The 17,936-nt window shown below is 57.9% G+C and overlaps 1 protein-coding gene across 1 annotated transcript in view; it reads right to left on the bottom strand.

Annotated features, from left to right (window-relative positions):
* The window catches only part of ADCY1 (adenylate cyclase 1), a 111,718-nt gene that overhangs the window by 24,384 nt on the left and 69,398 nt on the right, over window positions 1–17,936 (bottom strand). The window contains exons 9-14 of the mRNA XM_027574144.2: window positions 16,559–16,753; window positions 16,288–16,385; window positions 15,381–15,465; window positions 8,180–8,269; window positions 5,380–5,636; window positions 4,977–5,103 (exon numbers count right to left, since the gene is read on the bottom strand). Of these exons, the coding sequence (XP_027429945.1) occupies window positions 4,977–5,103; window positions 5,380–5,636; window positions 8,180–8,269; window positions 15,381–15,465; window positions 16,288–16,385; window positions 16,559–16,753 (852 nt within the window). The remainder of the gene's footprint in view (window positions 1–4,976; window positions 5,104–5,379; window positions 5,637–8,179; window positions 8,270–15,380; window positions 15,466–16,287; window positions 16,386–16,558; window positions 16,754–17,936) is intronic.

Here is a 17,936-nt window from a genome sequence, read left to right as displayed (position 1 = left end):
AGAACAAACTGAGGGTTGCCGGAGGGGAGGTGAGCAGGGCGATGGGTTAAGGAGGGCATCTGCTGTGATGAACACTAGGTACTATGTGTAAGTGATGAATCACTAAATTGTACTCTTGAAATAGTAATATTACAATATATGTTAACTAACTGGAATTTAAATAAAAACTTAAAGTTTCTATTTAAATAGAAACTAAAAAAAAAGAAAGAATACAACAAAGAATTGCAGGTAATAAAAAGAGGAAAAGAGGGAGAGCTAGAGAGATAAATGAATTAATAATAATAATTATCATTAATAAATAACTGATAATAATTATTAATGGAATAATAAAGATTATTTTATATTTTAATAGAATAATAAAAATATTTAACCCAAAACAGGCAGAAAAAGAGGGAAAAAAACCCACAAAGAATAGATGGGCAGTTGGGACAAATAGGAGACAGCAAGATAAAAGATTAAAATCCAGCTGCATCAGTAATCGCATTAATTGTAAATGTTCTGAATAGCTCAATTAAAAGGGCAGAGATTTATAAACTGGATAAGAAGGCAAGGTCCAATTTTATGTTGCTTGTAAGAAATCCACTATAAGTCAAAAGACATCAATAGGTTAAAAGTAAAATGATGGAAAAAATATATAATGGGAACTGGATTACTTATACAGTATCACACAAAGTAGACTGCAGAGCCAGGAAACATTACCTGGGAAAAGCAGCTCTTTCCATAGTGATAAGGGGGATACAAGTTTCAACTTACCAAGAGGACATAATCCTAAACCTTTATCATGCACCTAATAACAGATCGCCAAAATACATGAAGCAAAACTAACAGAACCGCACAAAATTCTGTCCACAGGTATAGTGGGAGATTTCAACACCATTCTCTCAAAAATTGGTAGACTGGGCAGAAAGTCTGTAAGGGCATAGGAGACCGATGAACGGTCTCAGCTGGCTTGACGTCATTGACATTTAAAAAACATACCACCCAACAGTGACAGAATGGAGCATGGACGATACAAGAATTCTCAAGACATATAAAAGGATTCAAGGCACACAAGGCATCATCTCTGACCACAGTATAACTATGCAGAAGTCAGTAACAGAAAGATCTCTGGGAAATCTTCAACAAAAGAATGTATTTCTTCATAACTTTTGGTCCAAAGAAGAACTTAAAAAAGAAACCCAGAAAGTTCTTCGAACCAAAGGAAAATGAAATGACATGTAATGTCAAAATTTGTGGGATTAAAGCAGCACTTGGAGGAAAATGGATAAAAAAAAAAAAGACCTGAGTCAGAGAAGATACAAATCACCCTTAGAAACTAGAAAATAAGAGTAAATTAAACCCAAAGTCATCAGAGGAAAATAAAGATCAGAGTGGAATCCAGGGAAATGGGAAACTCAAAAACAGAGAAAAATCAGTAAAACCAAAAGCTGTTTCTCGAGAAGATCAATAAATGTATGAACTGCTTGTCACACTGATCAAAAAAAAAAGTCTACACAATTCTACATCAGCAGAAGAAAGGGGACATCACCACAAATCCTATAAATGTAAAGCGGTTAGAAGAGCATGGTATAAACAATGTCGTGATGATAGAATGAACAACGTTCGGGGAATGACACAAATTTCCAAAGATACCTCAAAAAGAAATGGAAAACCTGATAGCCCTTTATCTTTAGAAAAACTGATTTTAGTTAAAACTTTCCCACTCTAAATACATACATACAAATCCAAGCCCAAGGGCTTCACGTCCCCAGACATCTGAGGAAGAAATGGTACCAATTCTATGAATTCTTCCGGAAACGTGAAAAGGAAGGAACACTCTTGAGGCCTGCTTCACTCTGACCTCCAAGCCTTGTCTGGCCTACAAGACTACGGAACGACAACATTCATGAATGCGGATGCAAATATTCTTACCAAATTTTGGCACAGTGAATCCAACAATACATAGAACCGTTCCTACGTCACAGGCAAGCCCACGCTGGGCCGCCTTCCCTCGGAGCACCACCAATATGGCGCCAGCACTGATGGGAATCACCCTCCTGAGTCAAGCATTCACTGATACAGACATCAGCTGCTCTATTATCATCAAAACTACAGTTGGCGTCATGGTTATCTGGAGAGCCCAAGGAAAACACCGCTCTGGGACAAAAGCATTGTGAGGGCCACCGATGAAGAGGCAAGTTTGAGTATGCAGGTTTATGTGGCCAGCCCGGGGTCAGTAAATAATTAACCCCCACCCAGCTCTGGCCTGGCCATTTCACAACAGTGTGAGACACCATGGTGTGGGCAAGACAGGCTGACATACCCGGAGGGCAAACGGGCAAAGTCTAGAAATTGCCTTATTTTGCTGGGTTTACGGGAAAGTGACGTGGCATTTCTCATACACATCCTTGGAAAAACAGGTCAGTGTGTTGTGTGTAGGCAACACCACACACAACGGGGAGGGTCTCTCTGGCACTGAAGTCTCTGGAAAGCTCACTTGGAGGTGGGGGCCGGGCATGGCACGGGGTGCTGGTGGTGTAGAACCTCAAGGCAGGATCAACCCCCAGGCTTCCCAATAGTCAAAGGGACGCCAATGCCAAGAAAAGTGCTTGCGAGCCCAGATGAGAGCAAAAGCCACCTCCGCCTCCGACCACGAGGGTAGCCGCGGAGCAGGTGCCTGGTGAACAGGCTGCGGCCCAGATTTGCACACCCCCAGGTCTGGGGTCCGGCCTGGCTCTCCAGCTCACCCTGAGTCTGCTCTTCTCAAGCTCTGAGTAGCTATTCACAGCTCAAAGATCAGAAAACAGAGGGGCCAGCTGACCACGGGGTGGGCACCTCCGGGGACCAGCCAGCCCAGTCACCCTGGAGAGCCAGCCGGAGCCAGACAAGACCAAGTCCCTTGGCACAGCCCACAAAAGAGGTTGTTCTCTGTTACCTGGCAAGGTTTGGCAAATGGCCACAGTCAGGCCTCCCTTCTGGGAGCCCACGTATGCGGCCGTCAGCTCTGGCTTCTACTCGGACCCAAGACCACCTGGAGGGCTCTGCCAACAGGCTCCCCGCCACTTTCTTCAGCGGGTTTGGCCAGTGTGGAGCATCCGCAGGAGCGGGGAGAGCACGGCTGGGTCCCTTCCCGCCTGGTCACTGAGGGCTGGCTGTGTCCAGTGGCTGCAGGCCGTGAGTCTTGTCTGGTGGCCCACCTGAGGCGGAGACCCTGCACTGTGGTGCTCCAGGCCCCGCACCAGCCCGGGGTTGCCCGATACCTGCCAGGGTCTTCAGCGCCCCTGACCTCACCTGAACTGGGCTGTGGTCAGGCTTTCATGCGGGACGAGAGTGGCAGCCCAAGTCCCTTGAGGGGCGGAGCCAGCATCAGGGGTGTTCCCCAGTCTGCAGGGGGACTCGGGGCCGGCATTGTCCACACAGCCCAGCCCACGTGTCCCAGCCCCATGGACAGGGGGCCAAGGGGTTCAGCATCTCAGGGGCCTCTGCCCCGCCCAGACTCCAGAATCCAGGTGTGCAGGGAAGACGGTGCTGGGCGGTGGGCCCTCAGAAGCTGGGGTCCCCCCAGCACACGGGGGTGGGGGCTGCCCGGAGAAGACACTAACTGAGCACACTGGATGGAGAAGGACCGAAACAGGCACATCCCCAGGGACAGAAAGGAGACCAGCTGTTGCTCAGGGTTGGGGTGGCCGAAGTAGGGAGTGACCGCTAATGGGCACAGGGTTCTTCCTGGGGACATGCGAATGTTCCAACACTGTGATGACGGTTGCCCAACTTGGTAAATACACTGAAAACCGCTGAACTGTATCCTTTAAGGAACGAGTTGTGTAGAGCGTGAATTCTACCTCAGTGCAGCTGTTAGGTAAAACAGAATAATTAAGCCATGTTTTCCCCGGCATACGTATGTGTGTGCGTACAGATACACGTATGTACGTGGAATATGCGTGCGTGTGCACACACGTGCCTTCCCTCTTTTGTTTACCCAAAGTAACAGATTCATCCTTCCGGATCTTGAATATGCGTCCCGCCCTGACGCCCTTAGCCGGAATCTTTTCCAGGCTAACGAAACCAGAGAGCAAGTAGCAGCCTGGCCACTGCAGGTGGAACGTCCCCGGAGGTTCGCAAGGCGGGGTCCGAAGGCCACGCAGCCGCACTGAGCCCCTGCCCTGCGCCAGGCCTGCTGCCAAGCCTGGCCGCGTAGGAAACTACAGTGACCCTATCGCCCCCGGGGATGGAACGTTTTATGCATCACCTGGACTGGGCCACAGGGCTACGAACATCGTTTGTGGGGGTCTTTGCTGGTCTCTGGAGGGATCAACACTTGGCCCAGAAAGCCAGATGGCCTCCCCGTCCAAAGGCTGAGGACACAGCAGGTGACAAGGGGGTCCCAGAGACACGAGCCCCGCATCCTGGACTGGGCCCAGAAGGGCACCTGTGTGCTGGTCGCTTGGCAGGTGAGCAGTGCAAGCCTTTGGTGGTTGTCCCCTTCCTCCCTGGGGCCTGGGGCCCAGGGACAGCTCCCACATCTGCACTCCTCAGCCCCCTTCAGGCCTCTTATGCCAGAATTTGCCAGTGTGCTTGGTAATAATGGAGATTCCTGCCCTTCCCCACCTGCACACCTACTAAATCTGGGGTGCACGGTGCAGGAGTCGGTGTTTTCTGGAGTCTGCCACGACCCTGCGGATACCTGCTGTCATGTGCAGCCCAGGGAAGGCTGAGCCACTCTGCACCGCGCCCCAGAGCTAGAATGCCTTTGGGGACAGGGAACTCACTGCTTTAAACACCGCCAAACTCTGGCGCCCGTCAGGCAGGGCTCACGAGGTGGTCGCCGGCTCCCCAGCGCTGCCTTCCCTCGGCCCCCGTCCTACACTCCTCGGCCCCAGGACCGCGTGCTCCACCCGCACACCAGCTGGTGTCCAGACAGGAGCCCCTGACTCCCCTCCTGAGGGGTCCCTTTGCCACACACCCCCCTTCCATGGAGCAGAGAGAGCGCATCTTGCCTGTGCCGCCCAGAGGTAGTCCAGCCGCAGCTTGATGTCCACCTGCCGGGCGTGCAGGGCCAGCGTGCACGAGAATAGCAGGATGGCCACGACCGGCTCGAAGCTGCGCCCGGAGACCGCGCCGCCCCTGTGCGGGTCGAGGAAGAAAACCTCGTCAGCACGGACAACCCCAGACCCAGCCCCACCTGCCCCTGGACACGCTACTCGGCAGCACCTGCCACAGACCCGGACTAAAGCCAGTCTCCCCAGGAAGCCCAGGGCCTTGCTGGAACTGGGCCCTAAATGGACACATGGAGAAGCCATGGAACCAGTGTGCATCCCGATGCGCAAACCGGAACAGGCAGTGCCCGAGCAGGCGCACACGGCACCAGCCAGGTGTACCCCAGTGGGGGAGCGCACCTACCCCGAGGCCCTGGTGTACCCGCTGAGCTCCAGGACCAGGATGTAGGACGCTGTGAGCACGAAGAGCAGAATCATTTTGGGTAGGGAGGACACCCGCAGGAAGACGGCCAGAGGGAGGGCGCCCACGAGGCCACAGAGCAGGGCATGGGGCGCCGACTCGCAGGGGGCGGTGGGCAGCACCGCGTTCGGGCCGCCAGGCCTCAGGACCACCAGGGACCCATTGGGGCTGGAGCTCCAGGCCCAGGGCAGGCAGCTCACCTGGAGGGGAAGGAGGGGAGGGAGACCCCCGCTCAGGACCAGCCCGCCCTACGCCCCCAGCCCCCCACAGCCTCTGGCTCAGGACCCTCGCCCGCAGGTGCCACCAGGAGGCCTTGGACCCTCCCTCCTGCTCTGCCTTCCAGACTCCTCACAGCAGGGTGGGCGGGGCCGGGGAAGGAGACTCCTGCCATCCTCCCCACCCCACCTCCCCCCGGTACTCCCCATCTCCCTTCCCCCCTGGTACTCCCCATCTCCCCTCCCCCCTGGTACTCCCCCACCCCCCCCGTACTCCCCACCCCACCCCCCCGATAGTCCTCCCCCACCTCCCCCCAGTACTCCCCACCCCACCTCCCCTCGGTACTCCCCACCCCACCTCCCCCCGGTACTCCCCCACCTCCCCCCCGGTACTCCCCACCCCACCTCCCCCCGGTACTCCCCCACCTCCCCCCCGGTACTCCCCACCCCACCTCCCCCCGGTACTCCCCCACCTCCCCCCCGGTACTCCCCACCCCACCTCCCCCCGGTACTCCCCCACCTCCCCCCTGGTACTCCCCACCCCACCTCCCCCCGGTACTCCCCCACCTCCCCCCCGGTACTCTCCCCACCCCACCTCCCCCCGGTACTCCCCCACCTCCCCCCTGGTACTCCCCACCCCACCTCCCCCCGGTACTCCCCCCACCTCCCCCCTGGTACTCCCCACCCCACCTCTCCCCGGTACTCCCCCACCTCCCCCCCGTACTCCCCACCCCACCTCCCCCCGGTACTCCCCCACCTCCCCCCTGGTACTCCCCACCCCACCTCCCCCCGGTACTTCCCCACCCCACCTCCCCCCTGGTACTTCCCCCACCTGCCCCCTGGTACTCCCCACCCCACCTCCCCCCGGTACTCCCCACCCCACCTCCCCTCGGTAATCCCCATCTCCCCCCCCCCGGTACTCCCCATCTCCCCTCCCCCCTGGTACTCCCCACCCCACCTCCCCCCCGTACTCCCCCACCTGCCCCCGGTACTCCCCACCCCACCTCCCCCCGGTAATCCCACCCCACCTCCCCCCTGGTACTCCCCACCCCACCTCCCCCCGGTACTCCCCACCTCCCCCCCGGTACTCCCCACCCCACCTCCCCCCGGTACTTCCCCCACCTCCCCCCCGGTACTCCCCATCTCCCCTCCCCCCCGGTACTCCCCATCTCCCCTCCCCCCTGGTACTCCCCATCTCCCCTCCCCCCTGGTACTCCCCACCCCACCTCCCCCCGGTACTCCCCCACCTCCCCCCCGGTACTCCCCACCCCCACCTCCCCCCGGTACTCCCCCACCTCCCCCCCGGTACTCCCCACCCCACCTCCCCCCGGTACTCCCCCACCTCCCCCCCGGTACTCCCCACCCCACCTCCCCCCGGTACTCCCCCACCTCCCCCCCGGTACTTCCCCACCCCACCTCCCCCCGGTACTTCCCCCACCTCCCCCCCAGTACTCCCCACCCCACCTCCCCCCGGTACTTCCCCCACCTCCCCCCTGGTACTCCCCACCCCACCTCCCCCCGGTACTCCCCCACCTCCCCCCTGGTACTCCCCACCCCACCTCTCCCCAGTACTCCCCCACCTCCCCCCCGGTACTTCCCCACCCCACCTCCCCCCGGTACTCCCCCACCTCCCCCCTGGTACTCCCCACCCCACCTCCCCCGGTACTTCCCCACCCCACCTCCCCCCTGGTACTCCCCCACCTGCCCCCTGGTACTCCCCACCCCACCTCCCCCTGGTACTCTCCCCACCCCACCTCCCCTCGGTAATCCCCATCTCCCCCCCCCCGGTACTCCCCATCTCCCCTCCCCCCTGGTACTCCCCACCCCACCTCCCCCCCGTACTCCCCCACCTGCCCCCGGTACTCCCCACCCCACCTCCCCCCGGTAATCCCCACCCCACCTCCCCCCTGGTACTCCCCCACCTGCCCCCTGGTACTCCCCACCCCCACCTCCCCTCGGTAATCCCCATCTCCCCCCCCGGTACTCCCCACCCCACCTCCCCCCGGTACTCCCCCACCCCCCCCCCGTACTCCCCACCCCACCTCCCCGATAGTCCTCCCCCACCTCCCCCCAGTACTCCCCACCCCACCTCCCCCGGTACTCCCCATCTCCCCTCCCCCCTGGTACTCCCCCACCTCCCCCCGGTACTCCCCACCCCACCTCCCCTCGGTACTCCCCACCCCACCTCCCCCCGGTACTCCCCCACCTCCCCCCGGTACTCCCCACCTCCCCTCCATCCTCCCATCCAAGTACTCCAGGCCCGACCCTGCTTAGCTTCCGGGATCAGACGAGATCGGTGCTTTCAGGGTGCTACGGCCGTAGACTCCACCTGCATCCTATTATCCTGCCACCACCTCCCTCCTGTTACTCCTGCCCCAGTCCGTCCTGCCTCTCTGCCCCAGCTTCTATCATCTACACACTGGAAGTGGCTGGGTGTCCCTTCCCCAGGAGATGGCATCCCCCTCGACCCCCCTCCACACCTCCCTCCACTCTCCACGCCAGACCCTGCTGCCTCTTAAGATGCTCACCACACATCCTTGGGCCACAGAGTAGATTAGGACCACTATGAAAATACACAAGACGGTGCGGATCTGGATCGTCAGGCATCCTGGAAAACACTGAACAATACAACACGTTACTGTAAAAACAGGTGTTTATTAAGGATTGGTTCACGTGCACAGAAATGGGCACAATGCTGCTGGGCCCCCACGCAGGGCTCCCTTCCACACACGCTCCATGCTGAGCTCAGGCTTCACCTCCCAGGTCAACAAACTGCCCAGATCAAAAGAAACAAAAACTAAGGTCTTTAAGCTAAAAAGAACCACACCAGCCACCATGTACCCCCGGCTGTGACGGTGGCATCGAAGAATGAGACATTTTATCTCAGAAACAAGGGTTTACGTTTACTTGTGTCTTCTCTTACATGCTCCAAGTAAGTTTTGTCATTTTCTCCACAGAGGCTTTGCGTCATTTTTGCTATTAGAAACTTCACTGTAAACCTATTTAAGTACGTTCTGTGATATTCAACACGCAACTGACTTCATGGATAAAGGTGCCAAGTTCTTTTTAGATTCACCCTCATGAAATTGGACACAAAAGTTACAGTAAACACGGCAGGGACTCTGCCCAGGATGCTGACGAGACCCCCAGCCAGCCAGGGTGCCCAGGCCGCCACAGGACTACCCGCCATCTTCCCCCGGGGAGGTGAGGACCCTCGCTGTCCCCAGTCGGCGGCGAGCAAACACGGCCCTGCCAGCCAGCCTCCCTCACTCCACGGAGCTCACACAGTTGCAGCTACGGATCTGGGTCCCATTCAGGATTCCCGAGCCCCAACACTGCCGCGTTGTGCAGACACGCTGGGGCCCCCAGATCTGAGAGAGAAGAGATCTGTGGCAGCACCAGCCCCGACTGCCTCACGGACCTGGTGCCCGCCACCTCCCTCCCCGTCTAATCTCGTGTCAGCCCTGGGACAGGGCTGAGGATGTGGCCATGGGATTCTCGGCCCCCAGCCGACAAGGCGCACGCAGCTCACACATTCACTCAGCAAACACTGGAGGGCTCCTCCCGGCGGGGGACGTCAGGAGCCCCGTGGGGACACTGCCCAGAGCCTGGCCCCTGGTGCCCTGGCAGAGGCAGAAACAGCACAGAGGTCCCTCAGGGAGGCAGTGAACAGGTGGCCGCCAGCCAAGGCCCAGCAAGCCCTGCCCAGGGTGCACAGGGGCCAAAGTGGAAGGCGGCCTGGAGCCAGATCTGCGGTGCCGGGGGAGGGCAGCTAGGCAAGGCTCAGGGGCACAGAATTGCGGGCCTGCCAGGATGAATGCACCATTCCCATTTGTGTGGCAAATGGCCAAACAGTGGCGGGCTCCTACAGGTTCCATACAAGCTGCCCGCATGGATTCTCCGGGCCCAGTCCCTCCCTTTGAGCTCTACATACAGTGCACGCTAACTGCTCCCTTGATGCTTTATTTATGGGTGGGAATCTATTGAGTCCCGGGCACTGACTCCTCCCTGCCCCTGCCGCAGCACAAGAGTCTCATCCAGAGATCTGATCTTTTCCTAAAACCCAGGCTTTGGAGCCACTGACCCCAGCCGACCCCACAGGACCTGGCACACTGCCTCACCAGGCTAGGAGGGCACGCCGGGAGCCGTGACGTGGGCCAGCAGGAATCAAGGGGTGCTGTGGCTTTGCATGACCTCGTCACCCTTCTCCTGGGCCCTGCTTCAGGGCCGCTGAATCCTGGCCAGCTGTGTGCTCAGCACCAGGACCCCCGCTGCATGAGCATGGGGACGTGGGACGTCGTCAGCTCACATTCACAGGACCCCGTTGGTTCCTGCTCACCCCACTAGACAGGCATCTCCCCTCCCCTCGGCCCACCCTGGGGGCTTCCAGTCCCATCAGAGGCAAGACCACAGCGGATACAGATTAACTCATGAGCTCGCGGGTGGGTGGGAGCCCCCGGAGCGGAGCGGCCAGCTGCCCCAATACGTGAACCACAGCTCAGGCTCTGGATGGGGTTCAGAGCAAAGCCCGGTCATTCTCTGGAGACACTCTGGTCCTGCTCCCGGGCCTTGGCCACGGGCCAACAAGGTGCCAGGGGACTTGAGCCACCTCCTGAGCAGGGTGTTGTGCGACCCTCCAAGCCTGGAAGGTGGGTGTGCACAGACAGCAACCCCCCATCACCGAGTGGGAGAGGCACATATGTGATCGGACCCAGGCAGGCCCAGGGGCCACACATACATTACACCAAGGAGAGGCCCAGACACCACGGTCCCCACTCCTGTTACACCTGTGATCATTCACGATCAGCTGACGGAGGAAGAGAAGACTCCGCTAGCTTCCAGCAGGTTCTACACGACCTGAAGGCACCACCCAGGGTGGGCAGCTGCAGCCGCAACGACCCCCTCTGGCTTGTCCCTGAAGGATGGTGACGGTAAATCCTGACAATGGGCAGAACGCCAGGCGGTGCACCTGCTGGGTGCTCTGGTTGGAAGGAGAAGGGGCCAGATGTGCCATCATTCACTGACTCCCGGGCCCTGGACCATGGTCCAGCTGGACGGTGAGGGAGGCAGAAGGAGCGTGACTGCAACAGTGATAAGGAAGTCACCGCTGGGGCACACGTCTGTGCAGAGACCGTCGGGGGGGGCGGAAAACACCAGTGTTCCACGTGAATGCTACCAGTGGGGGACCTCGGTGGACAAGGAGTGTAATAACCGGCGGGGGGAGCACCTGTCAGCCCCTTTCCCCAGCTGCCCCTGCCACCGCCCCACGGACTCATGGACAGAGTGGCCAAGAGGGCAGGGACAGAGGTGGCGCTCAGCAGCACGGACACCCACTCACCAAGGCCAACCTGACCACAGCCACCAATGCACGCCCAATCCCAGCAGAGACCAACAGGGAGCCCCCGACAGGGCACCCTTCTCCTAATGGGAGTCACAGGGAAGGGATTCTGGGAATGAGCGTCCATCCGGGCCCAGGAGACAGAGCACAAAGCCACGCGACCCCCTTGCTGGCCGGTCACGCCACCAGCCTCAACCCCGCGGCCCCGCAGCAGCAGGACTCTCTAGCCTCCCTCCATTCTCACTGGGGAGCACAGCAGTGCTGCTCTACCCCCCGGTCTGATCACGACCCCCCCTCCCGAAGCACACAGCTCACGGACCATCTGAAACGCCCTTCTGAAGACTCAGTTACGGTGCGGGCTCAGTGCCCACTCTCGCAGAGCCGGGGTCACGTCCTCCTGGCCCCTGTGGCGCGGTCCTGGCCTCGAGGCACACCGCGGGACCGTGGAGAACACCGCGCCAACGGAAACAGCGCAGTGTTCCCACAGATTGTCCCATGACCCTTAAAAATGATTGTTAAAATATCAAGACGCTCGGCATGTGATGTAATGAGCACTGGGTGTCATGTGCAACTGATGATTCACTGAACTCTACCTCTGAAACTAATAATACACTATATGTTAATTAAATGAATTAAAATTAACTTAAAAAATATATCAAAACTCTCTTACTGTTGTTTATAAAGACAGACTTAAAAACCAGTGAGGCTGGGGTGTATCTGGTATGCTTGCGATGGGCACAAAATGGTCCCCACGGTCTCTCCCTCACTGCCTGGGCCCGTGAGGAGCCACGGTCCCTCGACCACGTGGCAGCCCACGGCAGAGGGTTGCAGCCGTGATCGGCCTCAGCAGTGGGCGGACTCTGTTACTCGCCAAGGACAACCGGGTGGACCCAGGTCAACCACACCAGGTCTTTAAAGCCAGCAGGTGGCAGAAGGGGGAACAGGCAGGCTGGGGGCATGAGAGGGACTCCACTCTCTGGGGCTGGCCTGGGGAGACTGGAGAGGAGCCACCGGGAGCTGGGGTGGCAGTCCCACCACCGCCCAAGCCGGATGTCACCGACGGTCAGCCTGAAGGAACCCCCACAAAGCCTGTGGGCACCTTCCCTTTGGCCGCGCGCTGCCCAAAGCGGGGAGCCAGCTGGCCGTGCCCGCCCTCGGACTGCTGAGGCTGTGGTCACCTGTCGGGCAGCAACAGGAAGAGGGGACGGATGCTGGAAGTGGGGAGCGCTCGAGACCGGGGGGTGGGGGCGGGAGTCCGAGCACAGTCCGAGCACAGGGCATGCCCGCCCAGCCCCTGCTTCATATTCATCTCCTCTGCTCTTCTGCCCTGCAGACTCCAGACTTCCCCAGGGACGGAAACCCGTCTGGCAAAGGAGGAAGGCCAAACCGCAGGAAGGAATCCCTTCTACGTGGGGGCGGTCGGACGTGTGCCCCTGTGTCTTCGTGCTGCTTCCCTGGGGGGCTCTGACTGGCAGAAGCCAGGACTCTGGGAGGGAAGCTTGTGGGTTTTTGGAGGGAGAAGCCAAAGAGGTCCCTTCCCCGCTCGGGGCGTGACGAATGGAGGTACAGCTGGCTGTCTGCGGGTCCCCACGAGGAAGGCCAGCTTGGGCTCAGGCAGGCCCGAACAGGCAGGAGAGGGCCCAGAGAACACATCCCCGGTCTCGGCTGCCGACCGGAGTCACTGGAGAGCACGAGCCCCGGGTCATCCCACCCCACCCCACCACCGTGTCCGAATAGGCGAGACAATCAGTTCCCTTTGGCATCCAAGACCAATACGTGAGCTGGCTATTCTGTGACCTGCAAATTCACGTTCCTTAAGGCCACCATGCCCACACCCCAGGTGGGAGCCTTGACTGCCAGCCATGGGCTGCTAAGACCTTCCCTCCTCACGAATACCTGATCCTAGAAATGTGGTTGCTCAAATGCAAAGGGTTAAAACGCTTTTCTGAAAAGTGAACAATGCTGGTCACAAAGACGGACGTGGGGCGGAGCCTGCGTGCTGTGGGCCACACGTGGGCTCCAAGGGGCCTGTCTTAGCTTTAAGGCTGGTGGTCTACTTATCCTTGCGTTAATTTGCTTACATATCCAGGGGGCAAAAACAGGCATGGAAAATTGTTGTAATCCGGGAAAAAACAGCGGATCTGACCTGAACCCAGGCGAACCACCCCAGAGCATGAACCACAGTTATCAAACGTGGCCCAGCGGATTGTCGGGGGTTGCACATCCTCCGGGCACACCGTCCCCACAAAAGGCAGCCACGCTAACTCCAGCCACGGCCACATGAGCACGGGCAAGCACGACAGATGCAGAACGTCTCCAAGGCCACCAGTGGGCGATGCCACAGAGCACCACGGGACGTCTGCCTCTCCGTGGAGCGGGCCATGCCCAGGACACACCAGGAGGAGGCCACGTCCGTGTGCACCAACCTGGGCATGCTCTGCCGGGTGACCCGAGCCTGAGCCTCGTGGCCGAGGGTTTGCGAGACGAGGCAGGTGTAGCAGCTGTGGCCTCTGCCACTCAGCGCGACGCAGCCTGCTTTCACTGGCACCTGGAGGTTAAGGCCCAGGATGACGTGTCCGCCAGGGGCAGGGCTGGTGCAAGCCTGAGCAAGCAGCAGGGTGAGCATCTCTGGGCTGTCACGCACAGACACAGCAGAAACCACCTGCCGGAGCCCTGATCACAGCTGGTGCTGGACGAGGCCATCTTCCTCTTGTGCATCTGTCCCTTCTGCTCACAGCACGGGCTCCCCAGCCCCCAGCTGGCCCCGGGGCGGGGAGCCCCCCAACAGCAAAGCGTACCTGACCCTGAAGAGGCTCCCTGATCGTCCTGACAGAGCCAGCCACCACCCCTCGCGGCCGGCTAGTCCAGCTCAGCCCCCTTCTAGCTCTCACCCCGCACCCTCAAGCCCACTCTCTTGCTGGCCCCTCCGCCCCATCCCGGCCTCCTGGCCCCCTCCTGGCCCCACTGACCACGTCCCTTTGTTCTCTAGCCTCTCGCCTCGTGTGCCAGGCTCCTGCTACTGATGTGTATCAGCTCAATTCCCACCCCGTGTCACAGACGGGGACTCAGAGGTCCCAGGGCCAGCAGCCCCCAGCAATGGGGGCGCCAAGCGGGGGGATGAAGGTGCCGGGCGGCCAGAGAGCTGGCCCAGCTGCCTGGATGCCCTGGCTGTGGCCGCCTGCCCTGTCCCAGCAGAAAGCACCTGCCCAGCTGACTCACGCTTTCCCACAGAGGCCTCGCTACCGCGGACCCAGGCTCACCCACGTGCGCAGCTGTGCCCACCCATATCTGTCTTCCATGGCAGACGTCGGCCTCTGCCGATGGCCCGGCCCCACCTGCCGGCCACCACCCCTCCCCAGCCTGATGCCACCACCTGTGCTCCACGGTCTCTGGGCCCCATCGCAGGGTGGATGCTCAGAGCTAGCTCAGGGACACCGCCGGGAGTGTGAGACTGAATTCCACAGGATTCGGGCTGAGACCACCTGTGCCAGGAGGAGCATGTCCACCCCAGCACTGGCTCCCAGCTCCCCAGGGGGCTGTGGCAGGCTCTAGAAGCCAGCTCCACCTGGCACGTGCTCACCGAAAATTATGTGAATACACCATCTTACTCAAAGTGGAAAATGGCAGTTTCCAGTCCAAGTGTGACTCTATGAAGACCCAAAAACTGGAAGTATGGTTTAAATCAACAGCATTTTTTCAATTAAAAAAAAAAAAAAAACCAAGAAGTTACCTATGAATAACAAAGAAGTTAAGTGAATAAAACCAAATTTAGTTTTTAAAAAAGTTGCGGTTTCCAATTATACAAAGATAACACCAGGTCTGCTAGACGTGGTGGTGGAGTAACACGGGGAAATGGGGTGTGTGGAGACACAGATGGAGGCCACACAGGGCTGGGACCAAGGGTTCTCCCAGGAGCATAGCTGCCCCGGTGCCATCCCAGCAACCCCCCACCCCAGAGGTCACAACAGCAAAGCCAACGGAGAACCCTCCACAGTGCAGGTGCCCCGTCCACCGCACGAGCGCACCACAGACCGCTGGTCCCTGCCCTGAGAGATTCTGCACTCAGGAGAAGGTGACACACCGGGTGGGCCTCACTCCATCACTACAGACTGCCTGCCCTGTGTCCCTGTGTGCCCCCAGAACTCCAAGCAGGACCTGGCACATGACAGGGCTTCATGAGCTCCTGCTCTTCCAGAGGGCGAGGGTCTCCACTGCCCCACCTGTCCTGTCAAGAGGGCAAGCTGAGGCCATACATGTACCTGTCCAGGTGACATACAGATGCAAGACACCCATGTACCCGTACCAAGCAATGTGTAGGACACATGCACGCACACACCTGGACCCAGGTGGATGTACCGGTACGGCACACATACACACGCACACGCACGCACCTGGACCCGGGTGATGTGCAGGTACAGGACACAGGCCACCAGGAAGCAGATGCAGAACACCAGCAGCAGGAGGACGACCATGTTCCTAGAACAGAAGACACAGGGTCACTGCGGGCTGGGCCCAGCAAGGTGTGCCCCAGAAGAGCCTGCGATTCCAACCCCTGACCTCTCCACCAAGTCCCTTCCTGTCTCCACCCCGACTTCTATCCACTTGGGTCTGCCACGAGGTCCTCCCTCTGGAAGGACAGGCCCCTGGACGCTGCCCTCCCGTTGGATGTCATCTGGGAGCAGCTTCTGTAGAAAAAGCTGAATCCCCACACAGGGCCATCAGGTGGTCACCGTGTTCCCAGCGTCCGGGGATGGGGCAGCTTCCTGTGCTTTCTGGAAACTCTGGAAACTCGAAGGGGAACAACTCCGCTAGGGAGGTCTTGTCAAGAAAGCTGTTTGTCTGGAAGGAAAATGCGTCTTCCTGCCAAAAACAAACACTGCAAGCTCATTTTGACTTAGCATAACTGAATATTATTCAGTTACTACACTTTTCTTCCTTTCCAGAGACCACTTTTCCTCATTTTGATGTATCTGAAAATGACAGATACCTAGAAACCAATGTGCATTTTCTCCCTCGAAATCCGTCCTGGAGTCAAGGGTACACGTTGTGTGGATGGAAACGCTGGGAACAGCTGGTGTCTCAGGGCTGTTTGCACAACAACGGAGAACCTGGGAGCGAGCGCCCCACACACGGCCACCGGGGCCTGCCCTCCCAGCTCCCTGGAAGAGCACGTGGACAGCTGGCCGTGGCCGGCACCAACCCTGCGAGCTGGGGACCACGGGGGAGATGCCAGCGGACACAGAAGGAACCCCCGGCCCTTCTCCCCCAACCGCTGACCACGGGGCCCGCCACACTTACTGCGGGATGATGAGAAGGTAGACGAGGCCGAACAAGGCGGCCAGGACGAGCGCGAGCACGACGGCACTGGTGAAATACTCGTCCTGCAGCTGGTGGTACTAGGAGACACCGAGATCCGCCATCAGTGGCTGCAGCCACTGGGAGACACGCGGGGTCCCCCGGGGGCACCCAGGACTGGGGACCACAGCTGCGTTGACAAGAGCAAGGGCAGGAGGCCACAGCCAAGGGGCCCCTGGGGTTCTCCGCGCTCCTGAGGGTCCTGGTCACCTACCTTGCGCTCGCGCTCAGCCTGCTTGTACTTCAGGGTGAAGAAGTCCAGGTCCGCCATCTCCAGCTCCATCTGGCGGGCTTCTAGGAGGCGGCTGATGTACCTGTTGACGCGCGTGCCTGGGGTGGTGTAGACGACATTCGCAGAGAAGGACGAGCGGTTTCTGAGTTTTTCAGACGCGGTTCTCAACGCCCTCCGCTGTAGCCACGGGGGAAAGAAAGAAATGTTAGCAAATCCTCCACTTATTGATGAAAAGGCTCTCACGCTCCCTCCAGCCTGTGTGCTCGCCCACTGCAGTCTGGGGGGTCGGGTTCGGGGCTGAGATGCAGTCCCAGCTCCCCCATCTAGGACTCCCATGTCTGCAAATGGGGGCACGTGACATTCATGTGGCACCCCGTGTGGATGGGGGCGGTACCCAGCACAGGGCAATAAAACAGAGGTTGGTTCTTTTAAAATATCAATAAAATGGACAAATCTCTAGCAGGCATGACAAAGAAAAAAAGAGAAAGGCGATAACAAACTCGGGAATGAAATGTGATTCTACTACAGAACTTGCACACATCAAAAAGGTAACAAGGAATTTCTGTGAACAATTATACACATTGATTTGACAACTCAGATCAATGAGCTACTCGAAACAACCACAACTCACCCAACATGAAAGATTATTAGATTAGCCCTGTAATTACTAAAGAAAGTCAATTCATAACTGTAAAACTCCTGAGAAATTAATCTCCAGGCCCAGAGAGTTTCACTGGAGAATTCTACTAAACATTTAAATAAGAACACCCATTCTATACAATCTCTTCCAAAAAATGGAAAAGGTAACACCTTCCAACGTACTTTATAGAGTCAGTATTATCCTGATACCAAGATCAGACCAAGACAGTACAAAAAATGGAACAGCACAGGCCCTCTCTTTCACTATTGATGCTAAAATCTTTAACAAAAGGTCAGCAAATAGAATTCAGCAGTATGTAAATAGCAGCATACACCATAACCATTTCTAGAGATGCAAGTCTTTTCACATATTTGTACATTGATGCCTACACCATATTAACACCGTATGAACAAATCCCATGGTTGTGTCAATTGATACAGAGAAAGCATTTGACAAAATCCAATACTCATTCTTGACAAACATGATCAGAAAACTAGGGAGGGAAGGGAAATTCCCCAACTCGATGAAGATCGATACACAGTACCGATAGCCAGCGTCACAGTTGCTGGTGAAAGATGGAGTGCTTTCCCCCTGACTTTCAGCAGTGCTAGAGACTGCAGCCACTGCAATAGGGCAAGAAAAGGAAATAAAAGGCAAATATTAGAAAGAAAGAACTAAAACTGGCCCTATTTGCAGATGACAGGATGGTCTACATAGAAA

This window comes from Zalophus californianus, chromosome 12 (genome assembly GCF_009762305.2).
Source record: "Zalophus californianus isolate mZalCal1 chromosome 12, mZalCal1.pri.v2, whole genome shotgun sequence".
Classification (NCBI taxonomy): domain Eukaryota; kingdom Metazoa; phylum Chordata; class Mammalia; order Carnivora; family Otariidae; genus Zalophus; species Zalophus californianus.
Note: the sequence above shows the minus strand (reverse complement) of the source record. Positions and strands in the feature narration are given on the sequence as shown.